Source organism: Pseudorca crassidens, chromosome 17 (assembly GCF_039906515.1).
Source record: "Pseudorca crassidens isolate mPseCra1 chromosome 17, mPseCra1.hap1, whole genome shotgun sequence".
Classification (NCBI taxonomy): domain Eukaryota; kingdom Metazoa; phylum Chordata; class Mammalia; order Artiodactyla; family Delphinidae; genus Pseudorca; species Pseudorca crassidens.
This window is the reverse complement of record NC_090312.1, coordinates 72,852,527-72,874,585: the sequence shown is the minus strand read 5'-3', so window position 1 is coordinate 72,874,585 and position 22,059 is coordinate 72,852,527. Positions and strand designations below refer to the sequence as shown.

At 35.1% G+C, this 22,059-nt stretch overlaps 1 protein-coding gene across 2 annotated transcripts in view; it reads right to left on the bottom strand.

The window, feature by feature from the left end:
- Positions 1–22,059, bottom strand: part of ARFGEF1 (ADP ribosylation factor guanine nucleotide exchange factor 1) — a 138,599-nt gene that overhangs the window by 35,524 nt on the left and 81,016 nt on the right. For both annotated transcript variants that reach the window (XM_067712138.1, XM_067712139.1), the window contains exons 10-22: positions 21,046–21,280; positions 17,358–17,457; positions 17,105–17,244; positions 16,887–16,995; positions 16,037–16,238; positions 11,794–11,905; positions 11,252–11,457; positions 10,893–10,977; positions 7,835–8,006; positions 5,717–5,868; positions 1,780–1,908; positions 730–888; positions 330–480 (exon numbers count right to left, since the gene is read on the bottom strand). In XM_067712138.1, coding sequence (XP_067568239.1) covers positions 330–480; positions 730–888; positions 1,780–1,908; positions 5,717–5,868; positions 7,835–8,006; positions 10,893–10,977; positions 11,252–11,457; positions 11,794–11,905; positions 16,037–16,238; positions 16,887–16,995; positions 17,105–17,244; positions 17,358–17,457; positions 21,046–21,280 — 1,952 coding nt within the window. The remainder of the gene's footprint in view (positions 1–329; positions 481–729; positions 889–1,779; positions 1,909–5,716; positions 5,869–7,834; positions 8,007–10,892; positions 10,978–11,251; positions 11,458–11,793; positions 11,906–16,036; positions 16,239–16,886; positions 16,996–17,104; positions 17,245–17,357; positions 17,458–21,045; positions 21,281–22,059) is intronic.

Below are 22,059 nucleotides of genomic sequence, written 5' to 3'. Positions count from 1 at the left end.
GACTTACTTCACTAAATATAATATTCTCAGTCCATTCATGTTGCTGCAAATGGCAATATTTCATTCTTTTTTAGGTAAAAGCTGGTAATTTTAAACTGAACCTTTCTCCCACCAACTGTGAGATTATGACTAATGGTCACTTAATATTGGAAACTAGACCAGGCAAAAAAGACTTACAATGTCACCTTGCTTTCCCCTCATAAGGCTAGTCAAAGGGCACTTTATCTTATCCCTCTAATTCTGTTTTATTGCTACAACAAAGTTACTTATATTGAGCAAGTTAAAAATAAATTTTGATACTTCACAAAAGTAATTCAAAAACTTCTCACCTAGCCCGAGACCCACAAATTCATCAGCAGCCTGCTCTTTTGTTCCCGTAAGAGATCCTTCTCTGCCTCGCACTGTTCCAGAAATGTACCGAGGTTTCACTCCAGTTCCTATAAGTTGTGCAAGCTCCAACTGACTGATGCACTTCAGAATCTTAATTACAAAAAGGAAAAAAATTTAAATTCCATGTTACAAATGTTCGCAAAAATATTTAAATATACTCAATCACGATTTAAACATAGGCTACATTATAAATCATTATAAAAAGCTAAATGTACTTACCCTGAATATACTAAATTAATTTTCTCCCCAAACACTTAAGCATGTCAGTGATATACTGTTTAGCATGAGATCATTTTATAAACCAGATTGCAAAGCTGAAAATGAAGGAAGTGCTTATACCTCATGCCATGAATTTCCTAGATAATTTCCATCTGTATGAGCCACTGTGATAAGTGTTTTAATTGTGTCAATGTTCTTCTGTTTCATTTCAGTAATCCCAGAACTCACTGTAAGTAAGGTAAATCTTGCTAGCGCCTGGACATATGCATCTCTTTCCAGCTATGAAAAAGAGAAAAAGCAAACTTACATGGTTGTAAACACAACAGGGTAATCCCTAGTTCCCTACTGACAAACTGTTTACTTGTTTAGTAAGTTGTTAACTAAGTCATGAATTACATATAATACCTCAAACTGTAGTTTTTTAAATTTTAAGATGAATGAAGCAGAAAAGGATGAATTTCTAAAACTGAAAGGCAATGGAGGTGTCAAATCAAGACAAGATTTTAGTGACAATAATTCATATATATAGTAAAAAAAAAATTCATTGAGCATTTATGTTTCAAGTGACTGAACTAGCAGAAAGCTGATTTATAAATTTGCTCATTTTTTCTCTACAGCTAGACTACTTTTTAAGCTATAACATTCATAATTAAATGTGAAATGGGTTTTTAAAAAGAAAGCAGGCAAGCATTGGCTAAAATTTATTATCAGACAAAGCATATAAATTACTAGAAGGGACTGTCTTCATAAAAATTGTTCTAGATACTTGGGTCTCTTAAAGATAACTTGTTCTTAGGATAGGTAAAGTTATATATATATATAAAATGTGAAAAATATATGATTCAATAAATAAAAACATGCAACACAGATAAGATATTCAAATTGCAATATAGGAATTCAAACTCTTAGGGAAACTCTGTATATAGCTAATATTCTACAGAGAAAAAACTGCAAACCAAAGTTATTATGACGAATTTTAGACACATCAATAAAGAACTACCCTGTTCTGTCACAGCTTCTTGGAAACGTAAACATAAAGACAGTTAAATTCCATTATAAACTTGAAATTCATTTTTAATAATTTCAACACCAGAAATAATTTAAACTGTAGTAATGACAAAAGTAATTTACGTTTTCCAGACTGGCTACAAAGGCAAAATTCTTTGTTACCTGAATGCTGAAAATGCATGCAATTCTGATTGCACATCTTATACCTTCCAGGCAAAGAGAGGCTACTTCAGTATCATCACAGTCTTGTAGACCCACACTGAACGCAGCCAGAAAAGGGGTCCAAGCCAACTACAAAGATTAAAAATTTGAAATACATCACAAACATCAAGTGATAATTAAACTTTATGATAATACTATATTAACATTTCTCAGATTTCAGGCAATTTGAGGAAGTTCTGAAAAAAACAGCAATGAGTTTCTTGGCATAGTTACTTGGAAAGCTTTCTTAGACAAAGGAGAAACTATATAATGCCGCCTGGGCTTAAATAAGCGGGAGAGCAAAATTATAAATTTGGGAGAGGACACTAGGCATATTTTAAGCACAGCATCTATAAATTATTTACATTAATGAAAAATGGGAATAGTCAATACTCATAAATTATATTAATTTTACCCCTGACTTCAGAACTCCTCTCCCTCTGTAAGCTGTGTCTCTTGAAATATTTCATGGACTAATTTTATTTCCAAGGAAATCCTTTTAACCATTTTCCACTTAAAACAGTTACATTACTCTCTTTTCTTTAAGCCTGCTCTGTGGACACCATTTAGCCTTATTTATTTATTTTATTTTGGTAGTCAAATATTTTACTTTGAAACACGAGCGATCTCTGGTTCCTAGTTAGACAATATTTTAAAATACAGTTCAATAAAATACATCTTGATTACAGACTATGAAAGCCAACAAACACTAAATTTTAATAGAACTGAATACCTTGTGAAATTGTAATGTAAAATAAACAAAAAAAGAGAGCTACCTCTGACTACTGAAAATCCTCATATCAAATCATATGTGTATATACTGGTGTGTGCATGTGTGTGTATAACTTTGAAATGTCTGATACAAGAGTATTCGCTGCTTTTGATAGGTCAAAATGAAGCAAAACTATATATCCGTATAGCCATACAGATGAAAAATGTTTATACCAGTGTGGTACGGAAACGACAACTGGAATTTTTTAACGATCTAAAAAAATTTTAGCACTATTAAGAAAAACAAAATCACCCAAAGCTTTGCTTATAACATCAGAAAGTTTAGAAGTACAAGTGTAATTCCTAAACAGAGGAATATAAGCCACAGTAACTAACTTCCAGTCCTAGCCTTGTTACTTATTTAACCTCTTTTTTTCTGAACCTCATTTCTTCCCCTTTAATACCTGGACTGCCACTACAGAGAGATGCTGTGGGAAGCATAGGAAGTGCACTACCTTTAAAATACAAAGCACCACATTAAAGTAATAAATTACACATCCTATTATAAGTGAAGAAACAGCACATCTATTTGGAAACCTTTGTAATATTTTATACAAGGAGAAGTATAAGGTTCTTAAGCCTGTGACAAAAGGTTTAACCCCACTGCAAATTAAAGACAATGACTTGTCTTATCAAATTATACCTAAATAACATCCAGAGAACAGTGAAATTGTCCCCTCAAATGTATAAATCTCTATAGAATACAATCTGGCGATATGTAAAAAGGTTCTTAATAAGGTTTTCATCCCTTAATATTATATCACATTCTAGGAATCTCTCATTTATTCCTTTACTCAGCCAATGCTTATTTACTGAGCACTAACTACAAGCCAGGAATTGTGCTAGACATTGGGAAAAGTCAACAGAACAGATGAGTCCCTTGCCTCATGGAGCTTAAAGTCTGGTAAAGAAATAGCCATTCAGTTTTAAAATAAATAAATGTATAAATACATACTGTTATAAATACAATGAAGGAAGAGTATAGCATGTTATGAAAAGGGACCTAATCTAGATTAGAGGGGCCAGGGCAGAACTCTCTGAGAAAGTAACATTTAAAGTAGAAACTACTCAGGCAAAGAAGGAAAAGGCATCCTAGACAAAGGACACAGCTTATATGAATGCTCTGAAGAGAAAATAATTTAGGACATTCTAGAAATGGAAAGAATACCAGTGTGGCTGCAGCACAGTAAGAGACAAGAACTCTAGCGATGAGGTTGAAGGAAGGTGGAGCTCTAGACCACACATGGTCTACAGACCCTTGGGATGTGCTAGGTTTCATCATAGCTGCAAAGTCAGTGAATGGCTTTAAGGAAGAAGATGACAGTTCATTTTGTATTTTAAACATTCTGGCCTCTGTAAGTGGGTACGAGAAGCACAAAAGTAGACATAAGGATACTAGTCAGGAGGATGTTACAGTGACAAGAGTGAGAAATGAAAGTAACTGGAGACGGTAATTACAGTAGAAATGGCAGTGAGAGGAAAGGTTCTTAATTCTAGCTTAGAGGATTAGTTTAAATAAAGGATAACTAATCCAGAGAATAGATCATAAAAGCTATTTATGAAGAATTTTTAATGATATGGGGAAATACTTATGTGAGAAACAGCAAGATACAAAATTCTATACACAGTAGGATCACAACTGTTTAAGATAAAAAGTAGTATGTAAACATATTAACAGAAATTTTTTCTGAGTGGTACAATTATGGCTGGTTCCTTATTCTTTTCGTTTTTTCATCCTCCACCTCCCGTCTACCAAAAACATTTGAAAAGAAAAACAAAATAAAGGTATAAGATTATTCAAAACAAAACAAAAATCTGCTTTGTAATTTATTTCATAATAAAGAGAAAGTATACCTTATATTTTGACATCACTTTCTACATTATGCCAAAAGGAAGGCCAGTTATACTCCACTGTTCCTTCTAACGTTATCTCCCTAGCATCCCCGCTTGCGTCCTGTAACTCTCCATCAACTTTTAGAAAGGTCACTATCACACAGACCTTGAAGTAGAGGTAGAACTGTAAAATTTTAGAGCTGAAACCTTGTAGTCATCTTTTACTACCCATACACATATGTAGTTATGAATGAGAACTCGAATTATAATCTTCAACCTCCACAGTCCATCTAACCACACTGTGTCACAGACAGAAATGTACTTAACCCATTTTTCCTTCTCAAACTTGACTGGACTCCCCTCCACTTCCCTACAATCCTTATGATGCACTGCTTACTCCTTCTGGAATTTGAAGAAAGGATAGAAAAAAAGAATAGGAAAATGAAGACTGAATGGGAAATCATATTTTAAAGAAGCAGTAAGAATCATTCTTACTAGATCTATAAACACAAGAAAGCTCCCTTTTGTTCCTGACTCTACTTTCTGGGCCCCAGGAATACTCAGAACCCTCAGCTTAGTTCCTGGGCCAGAGCACTGAAAGAGAGTAGGAGGCTCAAGATCGCTTTGAGATTTCAGGGAACTCCAAAGCTCTAAATAGAACACAGAGGAAACCAGGCCAAGGCTTAATTCTCCAAAGAGCTTTCTGTTCTTAAGATCACACGCCTATTAATTGCTAATCATGCATACCTTTTCTCATTCTCTTCAAGAAAAATTTTATATTTGCGATCTCCTAAATAATATGGCTTTCACTTCTGGGTGTATACTAATGGGCTATATCACTGTATTTCCTTAACTTAAGAATATGCTGAACAGGACTTCCCTGGTGGCGCAGTGGTTAAGAATCCACCTGCCAATGCAGGGGACACGGGTTTGAGCCCTGATCCGGGAAGATCCCACATGCCACGGAGCAACTAAGCCCGTGTGCCACAACTACTGAGTCTGCACTCTAGAACCCGTGAGCCACAACTACTGAGCCCGCGTGCTGCAACTACTGAAGCCCGTGCGCCTAAAGCCCGTGCTCCGCAACAAGAGAACCCACTGCAATGAGAAGCCTGTACACCACAACGAAGAGTAGCCCCCGCTCGCCGCAACTAGAGAAAGCCTGCGCACAGCAATGAGGACCCAATGCAGCCAAAAAATAAAAAAATTAAATAAATAATTAAAAAAAAAGAATATGCTGAACAGCAGTATACATAAATATATACACTGCAAACAAGTTCTTAGTAACGCTTACCTTAAACATAGGTCTCACGTGCTCCAAATGTGTCGCACTTGTGAAAGGTGCTTGAACGTGGCTCACGGCCTCCATGAGTGCTTTAGCTGTCTTGGCCATCTGTTCCATTTCTAAGTTATACAGAAGTCTTCTTTGTTTTTCACTGGCTACATCTGAAACAACAAACACTATTAGCGTTTAAAATGTAAAGCCTTTAAGAATGCTATTTTGATGTTTTAGTATAAAATAATAAGTACTACCAATGAATACTAACTCAAAATAGTCCTAAGAAGCCAGACACAAAAGGTCACATAATGTATGATTCCATTTAGATGAAATATCCAGAGTAGGTAAATACACAGAAGCAGAAAGCAGACTGGTGACAGCCAGGGGCTGAGGAAAGGCAGGGAACATGGAAAAACTGCTTAACGGATACGTGGTTTTATTTTGGGGGGATGCAATGTTTTGGAACTATACAGAGGTGGCGGTTACACAACACTGTGAATGTACTAAATACCACTAATTGTTCACTTCAAAATGGTTTATTTTATGTTATATGAATTTCAAAAATGAAAGAAAAAAATATCCTGAACTAGGAGGCAGGGATACATGGAAAATCTATGAAAAGGGAAGAGAGTAGGTACAAATCTGTCACAATGAAAGTACTAGGGAAACAGCCCAAACATGGTCTAGAAGAGAAGAGAGGTTAGTAAAAGGCAATGGTATCCTCACATGACACAGGCTTGAATGATCTCCTGAGCTGACAAGAAAACAGTGGCCCTAACACTTGGGATGATTTCAGAATTTCAGCACACCATCACCTCCTTCCCATACCCCACTGCTCAGTGATTTCCTACCACCATATGGAGAAGAGGCCAGAGAATGAGGGGTATGAAGATGTTACTATACGGGTGTGAGGAAGAAAGTGAAATCAGATAATTGGCATCTACTTAGGTGTGAAAATGAAGTCTTGATCAATATACTTAATTTCTTAAGTAGAAGCAAATTAACGCTACCAAGTAAACTGCTGATTGGTGCTGGACTGCAGTAAGAGCCAAGGATGCCGAGTTCAAGACGTGGCTTTGCCACTCTTTGGGTTTTAGGTCTAGAGAATTAGTGAAAGTTTTTACATTGCACTCAGCTCACAGATTCTATGATTCTAAGTTTCCTAACCTCTCTGCACTTGTTCCCTCTTCTATAAAATGAGGGAGAACTTATTAAAATTCCTTAGAATCATTCCCTATATTCCCCAAAAGATAAGGCCATTTATACTCCACTATTCCTTCTAACATTATCTCCATAGCCTCTGACTCTCATCTGATAATTCTTCATCAACTTCTAGAAATACACATATCACACAGGCCTTTTCGATTCTCTCCTGTTGACAGAATTTTGCTACTGCAATTTGTTCTTTTAGATGAAGCTTGAGATTCCACTTCCAAGTGGAAGTTGCTCAGAAAGGCAGGAGTTCTCTTTCCATGTTATATTACTGAGCCACTACCCTCACCTCATTCCTGCAGTCAGATTTTAGCTCTAATTTAATCACCACCATCTACATGCACAGAACGTGGAGAATGGGGCTAGGCCCCCCACCCCCACCCCGCTGGCTCCTGATGCCGGTCAGATTTGGGAATGCCACGGCGCTATAACTTGTGGTGCATCTGAAGTAGTGAGTTCCAACCCCCACGAGCTCCCCCATGACCCTAACCTTCCCCATCTCCTTGAATCACCCCTACTTCCAGCTTCTGTTTATGTGTAATGATAGGTGAACCAATGGAAATAAGTAGCTTGTAGATGACAAGGAGGCAGTAAGAAAGAATGAGAGCTGAAATCTGACTCTTGGGGTTGCCTAACCAATCAATCTCTTTTGATCTCCAAATATGTGCTGATATTAACTGCTAAATGGACGAGTGTGTATTAAGTGCACACTAATCCATGCATATTATGTAGCACTTTCCATTTATCACCGGTCAGTGCTATCTTTCTTCAGGATACGGGAAAAAACACAATCAGATTAGCACACTGTATATTATAATACTTTTCAGTACAATAATACTTGATCTACTCTAAGTAAAACACTTTCAAGAACCCATAGTTTTCCTCCGAAACAATCAGAATTCAGTTGATTTGGACACTTACTTTGTTTACTTGATTTTGTAGGGATTGTTAGTTCTTTTGTTTCTTTCATTGATATCTTTTTTCCAGCTATTTCATTATAGATGGCTGATAGATACTCTTCAGGAAGATCTTTACTGTCATTGATACCTCTATTCATCTTAATGTACTGTTCCTTTGTCATTTTATTTTTAACCTAGAAATGAAAAACCATTATAATTCCTAAAAATTAACAGAAAAATACTCATATAAGAGAATTTATAAATACTTTGAGGAATAGAAAGTGGAAAATACTCAACAAAACAGACATTAAAATGAAAAAAGGAAGTCACAGAAAATAAGGACAATGTAGGAAAGACCCATCCTGGTAATATACTAGTTCACCTTGCTCTGAGGAGTGCGTGAGTAATCTGTAATAAGAAAACAGCGAGACTGAATAATGAAATTCTTTGCTTTTGCCCAAGGTTTAAGAGCTCTAGTCAGAGTCCTTTAAAAAAGGACCATGACAATTATTAGACACTTATGTCATCAAAAAGATTCAAATCTTAGTTCAGAAGAACATAAATGTGTTTGCTAATGATTTAAAAACTGATTTTATGTAACAGCGGATGCAAGAGTAACAAGAGCTGAAATTTATTTAAAATCAGATAGCAATCTCACTGACTCATCATGGCAACTGAATATTAGGTGATCTGGGCAAAGTATCCTTGGAACATTCTGCCTTACTTAAGAGTATGCTGAACAGGAACATCCTACTGCACACCCTGATAAGTCTTTGGAGCACAAATCTGTAGTACGTAAGATGGTAGCCCTGTCGCCAAACTTGGGAACTAGCACAGACAAAGTGTTTATGCTTTATATCCCTGAAAACCCAGATGGATAAAACCTGTAAGTCATATGATGTCTCTGAAGATACATTTACTTAATTAAACATATTCCTACCACTTTCCATGAAGAATTTAAGGCACCTCTAAACATAAGTGTCCTGTAAATTTACAAGAAGGTACACAGAATGACAATCAAGTAAGTCATCAGAAGTTTGCAAAACTAACTATAGAGAAACCAGAACGTCCAGAGGATATAACTGGGATACAAACATTTATTTAGTTCTGACTATTCTGCAAACAGATCTTTCCAGTACGTCAGAAAGGGTGAGAGGAGCACTTCTCCTACAAAAAAGTAAAAATATTACCATAAAAGTTTCCAAATGTAATTTATTATTACTCAAGGGAAAAAAGCTCTAACATACTAAAACTTTGAAAACTTATCTTGAGTCATGGCACTTAAAAAACATTAAAAGAAAGCCATTTCACCTGAAGTTCTGATGAATATTAAAAAAGCAATGACCCAGGGATACCAACATAAAAGACCACACAAGTGCTGCCAATAAGAGGCTAAAAGAAGATTAACATCACCGGAAATTTTGAACATGGTATGATGTTTTAGCATTGTGCCAATGAGAGACAAAGACAAGCCCTGGAAGAAAATCTGAAGTAGCAGCAAAGTATATTTGTGGATCTGGGCTGGGAGGTAGGGGTAGGAGCTCCAAGCACGTTGGAGAAGAGACTACATTAATTGCAGATACACAAAATGAAAATACACTGCTCAAACAGAAGACTTCTGCCACAATGGGATTCTGGAAGTAGTGTAAAACATAATCCTACTTTTCTTCTCCTGCTTTATCTTTTATAGAACATTTTACTCTTGACTTTTACTCTCATGTGCTTAAATTAAGCTGTGCCTAATTAAGTTTTAGTACTTAAATCACTTAAAGCCAATTGTTACTACTGATGAAGATTAATAAACAAAAAAAATTAAACATGTTCTAAATGTATTTCAAAAATTAAAAAAAATTGTCTCACTCTATATATAAATGGTAGTTAACTATAAATATTCTAGGTGAAAAAGGAACATAAATGACTTGTTAAATTAACCTATATTTTAACTCTGAAAACAACTAGGAATGAGGAGAATTAGTTTTAAGGAATTCCTTTAAAGTTACCCGTGTTCTTTGAAAATGACATCATTTGTTATAGTTCATATAGCCCTGCATCATAAATCATATAGGGTCCATATAGGGTTCAATTTTCTAACAGTCCACTTAGCTTCACAGGAACTCACAAGCTGCTTAAAACTTTATAATTTTTAAACTCATAAGCTGTTTTAAACCTTATAGTTTTTCCAAAACATCTCAGATTAGTAATAAGTATATAGTTTATTTCTCATCATAAGAGTAATACATATCATTAGAAGCCTATCCCTAAGAAGTATTAAGAAATTCTTGCAAATAGGTTTATTTATAAAGATAATTTTCCTCAAGTTTTTGGAAACTACGCATAAAATACCTAAACCTTTAAAAATAATATTTTTGTTATTGAATATCAGAAATCAAGTGACAGTTCCTTAATATTTAAAGTAAAGGAATTACAATTTAATGAAGCAAATGAAATTTAAACACTTCCTGGATGTCTGGTATTTTAAAATTATGGTTAATTTTTAGGTGTAATGGTACTGTGGTTATGTTTAAATACAGTATTTCTCTTTCAGATATATATACTGAAATAAATACAGATGAAATGATATGATACATGAGATTTGCTCCAAAATGACCTGGGGGAGAAAAGGGATATAAATAGAACAAGATTGGCCATAAGTTGGGAACTGTGGAAGATGGGTGATAAGCACATGAAGGACCCACTATACTAAATGCTCTGTTATTTAAGTTTGAAATGTTAAAACAAACAAACAAACAAAAGATGGTTTATATGATGTTTTTCCATGTTGTAATAAACACAGGCAGAAGAGCTATAAGCACATTCTTAGATTAAAATTTATCTGAAGTTTTATACAGCTGTCAATCATGAGAAAGACAAATACAGATTTTACGGATATCTAAAAGTCTAATTAGAATTACTACCAGAAACTGCATTTGTAAAATGTACACTACACCAAATTAAATACCCCAATTTGGTGACTGGTTTAACTAAACTAAGATTAAAATTTCAACTATTACTTACTGAATTCAAAACAATTTATTTAATCTGTACTATTGATTGTAAAACTGGATTGGAAGAAGACATACCTGTGGACTGTGAAGGTCTGTGGTGAGCATGATAATTGAATACGCCAGAACATATGCAGTATCTGCACTAGCAAAGAGGGTTTGTCTGCAAAAATAAATGTTTCGTGTTATAAACTTTTACTGTTTACAGTTAGCATTTAAATAACTCACCTCAAACCCCATGTCACTTTTAGTTTTCTCTTTCAGGATTTATGTTCTATCTCATATTATAATTTTTTATGGAATTGTCTCATCACTTCCAGATCGTGTATAAACTAAGTTTCCTGGGGCAGGGGATTATGAACCACCCGATGCTCCCCAGAAGAGGGTCTCGGACATAGTCAGCAACCAATAAGTACTTGAATCTGAATCCTGCTTACCCCTGGTTGCATTCTAAGTATCTTGCAGCAAACTTTTCCATCAATCGATCAATTTTCTGAGCTTCCCCTGGAAGACGGAATCCTTCCAGAAACATACGAAGGGCTGAAACAAAATCCTTTCCTGAAAAGTCATGTTGGTCCACATATGCATACATGACTTCTTTGTTAAATTTATCATTATCTCCCAGGAATTCACCTACTTGAGTCTAAAGAACAAAAGACAGAAATTGATATCTTAATAGACTTACATTTCCTACACAGCCAATTTTTTAAAAAGCAGAAAAAAATCCATAAGATCCACAGGTTTTAACCACAGGGTTAATTAACTATTTCAAAAGTGAAGTTAAAAGTTAAACATACTAAATGTGTTTATTTAAAAAAAAAATCAAGATATTCTTTTGAGTATAGAGAATAAAAAAGCAAAATTAAGAATAGTTAGCTTATTTTTACATACTTAGGAAGGCATCTTAAAGGGGCAATAATATTATTAACTTAAAGAATTTTACAGAAAAAGTTAGAATGAAATAACATGGTGTTCTTACAGAGTCTAATCTTTCCTCCTGATGTAAGAACTGGGCAATATCTTCAGGTGTAGTGCCAAGCATCCCTTGTTCTTGGAGGTACTGTATTCCTCTCTTTGGTTTCTTGGTAAATCTAGATGATGTTAAAGTTAAAAGGAACATTAGAAATAGAAAACCATTTGTATTGCCTGAAAAGATCTAAAACTACAGTGAATTAACTTTGCAGCACTTAGAAAACAGAAGTGTACTTAAAATAATCAATGCATTATTATTGTACAAAATGTACAAAAATAATATACTATGCAAAGTTTTCTTTGAAAAGGATCTCAAGTGGAAGGCAACCTTTATCACTGATAGAGATCATTTCACAGAGTATGTGAGATAATGCCATGTAGCAGATGAACTCTGAGTAAGGATATGGATACTAAATATCTCATCCTTTTAATATATATATTCTCCTTAGTGCTCAAGTAATCCTGGCTCATTCTCCTTATATCCATTGATTATTTCTAAGTTTCCTGCTTTTAAAATACAGAACTTGAATTTTGGTGACTGTTTTAACCACAACCTGATGGCATCATTTCCTTTATAAAAAAATATATTTATATATCCAGTGTTTTCAAAATAAAGTCCACACTGATTGGACACACAAAACCTTTCTCAATATGGCTCATTTCTTGAACGTATTTACAAAACAGAAACAGACTCACAGACTTAGAGAATGAACTTATGGTTACCCTGGGGCGGGGAAGGGTGGCGGGAAGGGATGGTTAGGGAGTTTGGGATCTACATGTACACACTGCTGTATTTATAAAGGATAACCAACAAGGACCTACTGTATAGCACAGGGAACTCTGTTCAATGTTATGTGGCAGCCTGGATGGGAGGGGAGTCTGGGGGGAATGGATACATGTATATGCATGTCTGAGTCGCTCTGCTGTGCACCTGAAATTATCACAACATTGTTAATTGGCTATATTCCACTATAAAATAAAAAGTTAAAATAAAAAAATATATAGTTCATTTCTCTCTCATTTACTCCCACATATCCCTTTCCCATTCCCTAAACATAAAGGATTTGCAGCATCTATTTCCTCTATGTGCCCTTTGCCTGTTTCACTCACTGGGGAACTCTCCTCCATGCTTGAAGATCCAATTCAAATGTCACCTCTTTCTTTCCAAATCATTTACTTTCTACTTTTATTGTTCCAATAATTAGTTTGGTACCTCATCACCGTCACCTGGGTATTGCAGGAGTTCTTAACTGGTCTCCCTGTCTCTTGTTTTGCTCACATTACAATCCATCCTTCAGGCTGCTGGCAAAGTCATCTTTCCAAAACAGAATCTAATGCTGCTGTTACTCTGCTTAAAATCCTTCAACAGCATGCCAATGCCAAGAACAAGACAAAACCTCCTTTACACAGAGAATGAGGCCCCTGTAATCTGGATCCAGCTCGATGCTCTCATCTCACCTCCTACTTCTACCCGTCCACCCCCACCCCTGCCACACTGAATAGTAATAGTCCTCAAATGTTCTCCTTTTCCTCTGTGCTGTTGCACATGCCATTCTCTTTGTCTGAAATATCCTTCCCTGCTCTGTCCTCCTAATGATTCCCCTGTCAAGTCCTAATTAAACCGCTGCCACGTACATAAATTAAAGTCAAGCATTTTTCCCTGAGATAAACACAATCTCTGCTCTCTAGAAGCTCTCACTCTAATGGAAGAAAAATTTTTAAATTATAACAGTAAAATTATTTCAAAATTTTTATAAATCAAAAAAATATATAATAGTAAAAATGCAACAAATAACGTATCCACAAAGTGAGAAGACAGCACAGCAGAGGAAATGTCTAATTAACAGAGATGATCATGATCTACTTCCTGGGAAAGTGACTGTGGAACTGAGCTTTTAAGAATGATTACATCTTTTATAAACAGTCAGGAAAAACATCCCAGACAGACAGGAAGAGGTCATACTAATACACGAGGGCATAAAGCAGCATCATATTATAATAAGTAGTTCTGCATTGTTGGACAAATGAGGTGAAATAAAGCAGCAGCAGATGATCTAGCTTAGAGTCCAGCAGATTTAAATCATGATGGGTATTATATGCTATTAGAAGAAGCCGTGGCTTTATTCTCTAAGAGGAAGAGAGGGGAGAAACAGAAGTAGACTTTCATTCAAGAAAGATTACTCCAGCTAAGTGTAAGAAAAGACTAGAGAATAAATAAGACCAAAGAAAGGCAAGCCAATTAAAAGAGTATACTAGTCAAGGCACCAAATGGTGACGGTGTGACTTGAGTGAACAACTGGGAGACAAAGAGAATAAACTGCAGAGATATTCAGGAAGTAGGATCAGCTGGATTTAGTGACAAATTAGATCTAATGAGGAAATCTAAGGTAATTCCCGGGATTCTGGCTCATAAACTTAGTAGCGTGCTGGGGTTACTAGCCTGAATGGGAAATACAGAAACAATAGGGTTTTCTGTTTGTCTTTTGTTTCGGGTTGTACTGGGGAGTTGATTATGGAGACTGATAAATTTGGTTGTGGACATGCTGAGTGTGAGAAGCTACGCAGTGCCCAAGGGAGATGTCCAACAGGCAATTACGGATGAGTCTGGAGTTCACTGGAGTTTTTATGTTAAAAATAACACTTGGGAACTGTGAGATGTTACCATATAGTAGCTGAAGTCATGAGAAAGAACATGATCATCTAGAAACTACAAAGAAAAGGGCTGAGGGACAGACCCTGGAGATGTTGAGATGTAAGCCCAGGACGAAGAGCCCATACAAGACTGAGACAGCATGGTCAGAAGGTAGGGGAGAAGGACAGAATGGTGTCATGAAACGAACAGTTGTGGAAGAGTATCCCGGGAGCACAGCATTCTCATGGAAGTGTGAAGCAGAAAGCAAGCCACGTGGCACTGGAGGAACTCGAGTGGCACTCCAGAGGAACAGTGGAGGCAGGGGGCCGTCTGCTCTGGGGCCCTGGGAGGACTCCCTCTCACTCCTAAGTACTTCGAATTGAGCGGTCCTACCTCGGCAGCACTCTGTACAACACTCCATTATGGACTTCACACAGTACCATTAAAAAATATATTTTGCCCATACTTAGACTGTAATCTTGAATATAAGGACCAGTACCTTCATGGTTCTTGGCACACAGTCCCAAGTACCAAACATGTGTTTGCGGGGTGACCAGCAGAATTTCAAAATGAGTATCTGTTTGCACATACGAGACACTGAGACCCCCAAAACAAGGGCTGTTTCACTCATCAGGTTTCCCCAGCACTTTGCATAATGTCTGGAACAGATGGGACTTTGATAAATACTGACTGAACAGCTAGAATAAATGAAGTATTGATGGCTATTTCCTGAGGCTATTTTTGAGATTTTATAATTTTATGACAATGAATATGTGTACATTTTATCAACGGTTTTTCTTTTACATTATCGGTGAAAAGGGGCACCAACAACCACTGCTTAAGACTCAGGAAGAAATGCTTTACAGCAGAATTAGCAAGTCAAGTAAACATATAAGAGAATTTTTTTTAACAGTTTAGATTCATGGATCTAGATTCAGAGAGAAAGGCCAGCAAGTTCAGTTTTCCTCACAGCATCTCTTTGAAAGAAGAGAGGGGCAGTAAGAGGAAGGAAAGCAGCACAGTGTGACTCAGACAGGAGACAGTCCAGGAGCAGGATGACAGCACACAACTTACTAGGAAATGATTTCACGAGATCAGGGTCTGGTAGAGAACCCAAGTTTGAGAAGGAGGTTATCACCTTATTGACATATAAAAATGCAATCAGTAACGATAAATCAGTAACAAGAGCAGCACATCTGTAACTGAAGTGGAGAGAATATAAACCCTATAAAGGAGCAACACTCACAGGAGAAGTTCCATACTTTAAATGTGAGTTATCATCTGCTTAGGGAACATAATGCAAGATTTTATAACTGAGCTAAACAAACAGTGCAAAACTGCACAGATGATGTTTGTCAACAACACATAAAATATAGTGCAAAATTAATGCACATTACAAGGGTCTGTTTGGGCCAGACTGCAATGAACAAGGGGAGCTGACTAAGGAGTCACTAGAAGTCTTGGATCCAGGAGAGCTGTACTCCATTTTATTCTCTGAAGGGTGTTAATAAGAAGGGACTAAAAATAATCCAAAAATGTAAAGAAACCCAGGATAAGGGTGGCACAGTACTGGCAGAGGGATATTCAATAACATTTCTCCGTAAAATTGGACACTCACAAATCTATCCCCTGTTCTATTATTTCTTTTTGCTGCTTTAGGACTTCAAATTGCTCTGGATTGTCAGTGCCAGACATCTGTGTGCTGTAGCTGCCTATTCCTGATGATGATGTTGACTCCAGGGAATTTAAACTTCCGTATCTGTTTATTGTCTCAGGGTGTTTTATTTCATTCGTCTCTTGCTCTGAGGGTTTTTCCTGACCTGTAAGTAGAAAAACTGATTCAGTAAATTATTCTGTCAAAGGAAAAAAATTTCTCAAATAAGGCAAGCTATTTCAATGTTGCTTAGATAGCTATTTAATACAAATAACGTATTAGGTGCCATAACAGATAATATATACTTTGACATTAAAACACACTGCAATTAGTACAGGTACAATCTGCATCACTAGGCGTTCTTTTTGCAAATACAGTGCTGAGTATCCACTGGGTTTCTGCTCTCAGCTCATGTCTCACAAGGAACAGTTTTCCCTCAAAGGACTGAGATAACACCAGGATAGCCTCGCAGCTGTGAGTTTTTCTCTGAGTAAGGGTAAACGTCAAACATAAATGAACAATTCAATCTTCTTAAAACATTTTTGGCTTTTATATGTTTCTTCTATGATTATCCTTTAACAAAGTTGCATAAACATGATTCACTTTAATATGATATTCAAAATACTTTTAGGAAGATTTAGAAAGAAAAAAGTTGGAATAACTAAGCTGGGAAATTCATAATTTTAAGTTCGTTATTTAACTCAGAACGCTTCTTTACCAGCTAAATGAATAAAGATGTCAGGAAACTGGCTTAATGGCTTCTGCAACTATCCTCCAAAGCATCATTTAGAATTCTACTCAAATGTCATCTTACCAAGAGTTGTCTGAGAGTTGGGATTCACATACTGATCCTTACTCCATTCAACCATACACTTCAAAATTGACACTAAGCATTCTAAACCTTTTTTCCTCAGGCTCAGTTCCTACAAAATAATTCATAAAGAGAATAAAAACAAACAAAAATCTTTTAAGGAAAATACACAGCTCTTCCTTGGCAAAGTTCAAATTTCAAAATGTTTTTAAAGTTCTTACCTGAACATTACTCATACCGAGTTCTTGACTGCCTCGTCCTTGAGCAATTTTTGATAGATCATTTACTAGTCTTTCAAATATGTTTGCTGCATTTAAGTCACAATCATAGTTTACGTAAATATCCACCACACTCTGAGCATCTGTAACAGTACAATATGTTAATTTTAACAAAAGGCATCTAGTATATGAATATATTTGGTCTTTTAAATATCTCAATAAGAAAGAGATAATAAAGAAGGATAATTTCAAGTACCTGCACAAATCCTTGTCAACGTCTGAATAACCATCCATTTGTGGTCAAATGAGCTGGTAGAAGTCTCCAAAATGTATAGGAAAATTTCTTTAAAGAACACCTGTGATTAGGGAAAAACCTCCATTTAAAATATTGTTTATAATTCATATATGTGATCACTTTTTAAATATCCCAAAGCTGCAGAGCAAAGATCAGGACCCAGGGTCCTGGAGTTCCACTCCTTTTGAGTTACATTTCTGAGACATCAGGACTTAACTTGGGTTGGTCACTTACACTGGCCCTTGCAGTAAAGAGCTGTACTTCATATCACTGTATTTTGTTATCACACAGCCACTACAAGAGAAATCTGCAAAAATTTGGAGTTCTTCTGGGAGATTATTTCTTAAACATATTTACAAAACTAATAAAACTCCTATTTCATTTTTAATCCCCCACAGAACATAAACTATATTCTGTTCATCAGTTATATTTTTCAGACATTATAGTACTGGGCAAGCCTAAGTGTTCCTAGATTTTAAAGTAACTGACGTTGTCATCTACACAATAGAAAGGATCTAACTCCCATATACTGTTATATTTTTATAATTACACAAGTGGGAATCTCTTTTGTCTGAAACCTACAAACTATTTCTCACTATTCTTTACACCAAATAATGCCAAGCACAAAGGATTTAGTCAACCTTATTTAAAAAATTTCTATTTAAGAGCTAAGAATTTTCAGATTCATATTTATTTTGGAAAAATGACTACAACTCAAGAGGGGATGAATGAAAAAGAAAACCTAAAACAACATATTAATATTTATGGAACATATGTATTATGAATACAAAAATTCATATTTGTAATTTTAGACTACTAACATCTTATCCCCCTCAAAAGGACAAAATACCCTTGTGATGTGCTTTTCTTTCACAGAATTCAACACATTTCTATTACTCGCCTAATGTCAGCATTTCCTGTAAGACTGTAAGCTCTAAGAGGGTAGAGACAAGGTCCCTCTTACTAAGCATTGTGTCTACACTGCATGGCAAATATAGTAGGCATCCAATACATATTTACGGCCACAATTCTCAAACACTGCACCAAGTAACCCCAGAATGCTGCAGCAAACTCAAGAGGGATGCCATGAGAATTTCTGGGGGAAAATTCAGAGAGAAATACATTTGTTGGATACCTCAAAAAACTTCACAGTTTCAACATCAATTAAATCACATGACATTCCTTTCAATGACATCGTTATTTCTGCAAACCTGGGGTTCAGTGGTTGCTAAGATAAGCAGGTACTGCATGAAAATCAATGAAGGAAATGAGGGTGGTAATGTCCAATTTGATTTCAAAATCTGAGAAGTTTGCAGTGTCCTATAGGCTCATACATTCCAGTAGTAACTGTTGACTATTTATAAATGAAAGAAAAACATTTTTTCTTTCAATTTATATGTGCTTCATCCCCACCCCCCACCCCCAAATGCAGACTTCATTGTTAAGAAAAATACTTGTTAAGTTGTTTGGACCTAACTGCTTAATAAATGGAACTGTTAGGTATTTCTTCTGGAGTAAAGTACACCATGAAAAGATTAGAAACGCTAATGGTGCCGTGGATCAAGAGTTTGAAGCTCTCTGATTTATGGGATAAATAAAAAAAACACATATTTGGAGAAAGAGGGGGGAAAAAACCCTTTAGCTACTGTCTACAGGTTATCAAACTGAACTAATATGCAAAAGCCTATTATAGTAATTTAAGACACCATGCCTATCAACAGGGGCTCTAAGAAAAACCAAAATTCTAAAGAGTTATAGAGCACCTATCATGTAATACATGTAAAATAACAGTTCTATCACAAGCACTTTGTCTTCACATAATTTCTCTTGAAAAAGTGTGTATACACTGTATTTTCTGAAATAGATATATAAGTTAATACCCAAGGAAAAACTGCATTATAAAAACTCTAAGATTCATTCTCATAAGATGAATCTTCACACAACAACAATCTCAATTTTGTTTTGCAAATTTAGGTTTTCATATGTTGGGTTTCCTCCAAGTGGAACACAGCTCATCTTGCATTTGAATATGTTCAGTACTTTCGAAAGCATATCTATATTTACCTTGTTTTATCCTCATAATCTCCCCATAAGGGACAATGGAGGTTGAAATAAACCTGATCTCTTTAAAAAAAACAGAATATTACTACAACAATTTTAATGAGAATCTACCATCTATGGACAAGAAATTTCTTAGAAGTATTTCCCTTTAAATTCATGCTTACAAAATTTTTGTATATCAAATTTACTTTACAGAAATAGTAATCACAACTTAAATGATTTTTATGATATCTGGTTCCATAAGAATTTATACTTCACACAGTCATCTAAATAGTACTTAAAGAAGGAGAGTCTCAGAGAAGTAATTGAATGCACAAAGTCTTCCAAAATTCTCTAATGTCAATTTAAATGTCTCATCATCGAATGAAACACTTCTGGCTTGTTACAGAAGCAAAAGTTCCACAAGTTTTTACTTTAAAGTCTCTTTTATTTGTAGTTCCTGAAGATAATGAGAAAAAACTATCTAAAAATAGTAACTTCCTAGTTTTGCCTTGCATTATTTTAACACACATATGGCAAACTTCTAAAACTTGACAACATATATGCACCAGAAATTGTTTCCTGTCCAAAAATATGACCCAAATTTAAAAAATTTTCACTTAAAATACCAAGACCTTATTCTGTCTCATTCCCATAATAATGTTCCACATGAATTTTGATAGATACTGTAGAACCTTTATAATAAAGGATAATATCAAAACTCTGGGAAAATAATGATTTATCCTTCCTGTGAGCTAATGAATTCTTAGTCTTGAGTTAGGATTAAATATAAAAATTAAAACGTAACCTGCACATCGTATCAAACATAATATAAAGGCAAAAGTTGACTAGCATAGAAGTATTTCTAAAATATACCATGTCCCAATCAAAACAATATTTTAACAAAGAACAAGCTGGAAAAAAAATCCATTCAATCAGTAAAACAAAGTACTGTTTTTAAATACTGAATTATTTGAAGGTAAAAACAAAAGACCAAGAAACGGTACACTTGCACAATACATGCGTACATGGTTGGGAGATTCCCTAATTTCATTTTGCTAAGGCTCTGGAAATATTTTAGAATGACATAACTGTTATTCTAGTTCCAAAGATGTTGAGAGAAAACTTTAGGAATATAATAATAACAGATATACTGGGAAAAAATATAAAAGTTAAAATTTCAAATGTCCTAAAATATAACTCCTAAAATATAATTCTACTTGATCACCTCTTTAAAGTACCAAAAACTTAAATGGCTTAAAACCATGCAGACAAAGTATTTATTTAGAGCTTTCTTTTAAGATAACCAAGTTCACTATTACATATCATATACACAATGGCAAAATTATTGTGAGGACCAAATTAATTCAAGACAATTAAAATCATTCATGGAACTACTTATTATACATTCCTTGAAGGCAGGAGCTTATGTCTTAATTTGATTTTGCATTCTTAGCGCTTACCTAGTGCTTAGTAGTACTTTGTAGGCACATGTTACGTGATAATACACAAATATTATTTCACATTCTAAAAAACTTTCCAGTGTATTAAAACATGATTTAACATGAAAACAGATGAATAGCCAACAATGCTTAAATGCAGAACATACCTCAATCTGCATCTTCAGATGCGTCTTGAAGTTTGACAACAAAGTAAGAAATATGGAAAGGGAAAGCTCAAAAACCTCTGGAACAGAAGAAACTCCATTTTTTGAGAGTGCAACACACAGATACTGCTTAATAGCATTAATAAACATCTCATTTGTCCTGAAAATAGGTCCTGCATTCTGCAGAATGGATAGAAGTAACTGCAATGAAAGAATCTTGGATCGTAACTCATGAGACCTAAAATATAAAAAAGAAGGCACAGTATATGGACAAGTTTAGCATTATGGTAATAATAGGTTGTTCCAAAGATATTTCCTGTACCACATAATTTCACAAACCTTTACATGGAAAGAAACAGAAAACTCTGCAACATAAATAAGAAGGTACAGTACATAAATAAGCTTGGCCACTAATAATGGGTAGTTCCACTGATGTTCTCCTTCTACCACTTAATTTCATGAACTTTTTAAATGGGAAAACAATCACTCACACATATTTAACATCAACCTACTGTTCCTTTGAACAAGAAAAGAAATTTTAAAGATTTATGCCTTGTTCCTTTCTTTCGCAAGTATATTTCACTTTTTAGAAATCAACATGAACTTCTCAGATTAAGGGCCATATTTAGTATAAATAGGTTCCAATGTACTTTTTTCCTAGTTATGCTACTCAAAAATCCTAAACACTAATGAAAAGTTTTGGTGCATTACTAAATTAAAGCATTGCTTCAAGCTTACTTTTTCTGTAACCATCGAAAACTCTTTTTTAAAAAAATACATACAAAGAGGCTTTTAGAATACTTGTACCTCTTGGTAGCTTACCCATTTATTCTAAATACGTATTTTTATATAATGAAAAGCTGAAAAACACATTTAAGCTTAAATTGAAAATGGCATTTTTCTAATCAATATACTGTGCCACATTTCTGATCACTATCTAGAAGTTTAATGATCAGATTTCACAAATACCATTTTTCTCCCATTGAAACAGGTTTTTTAAGCCCAAGAGACCAAGGA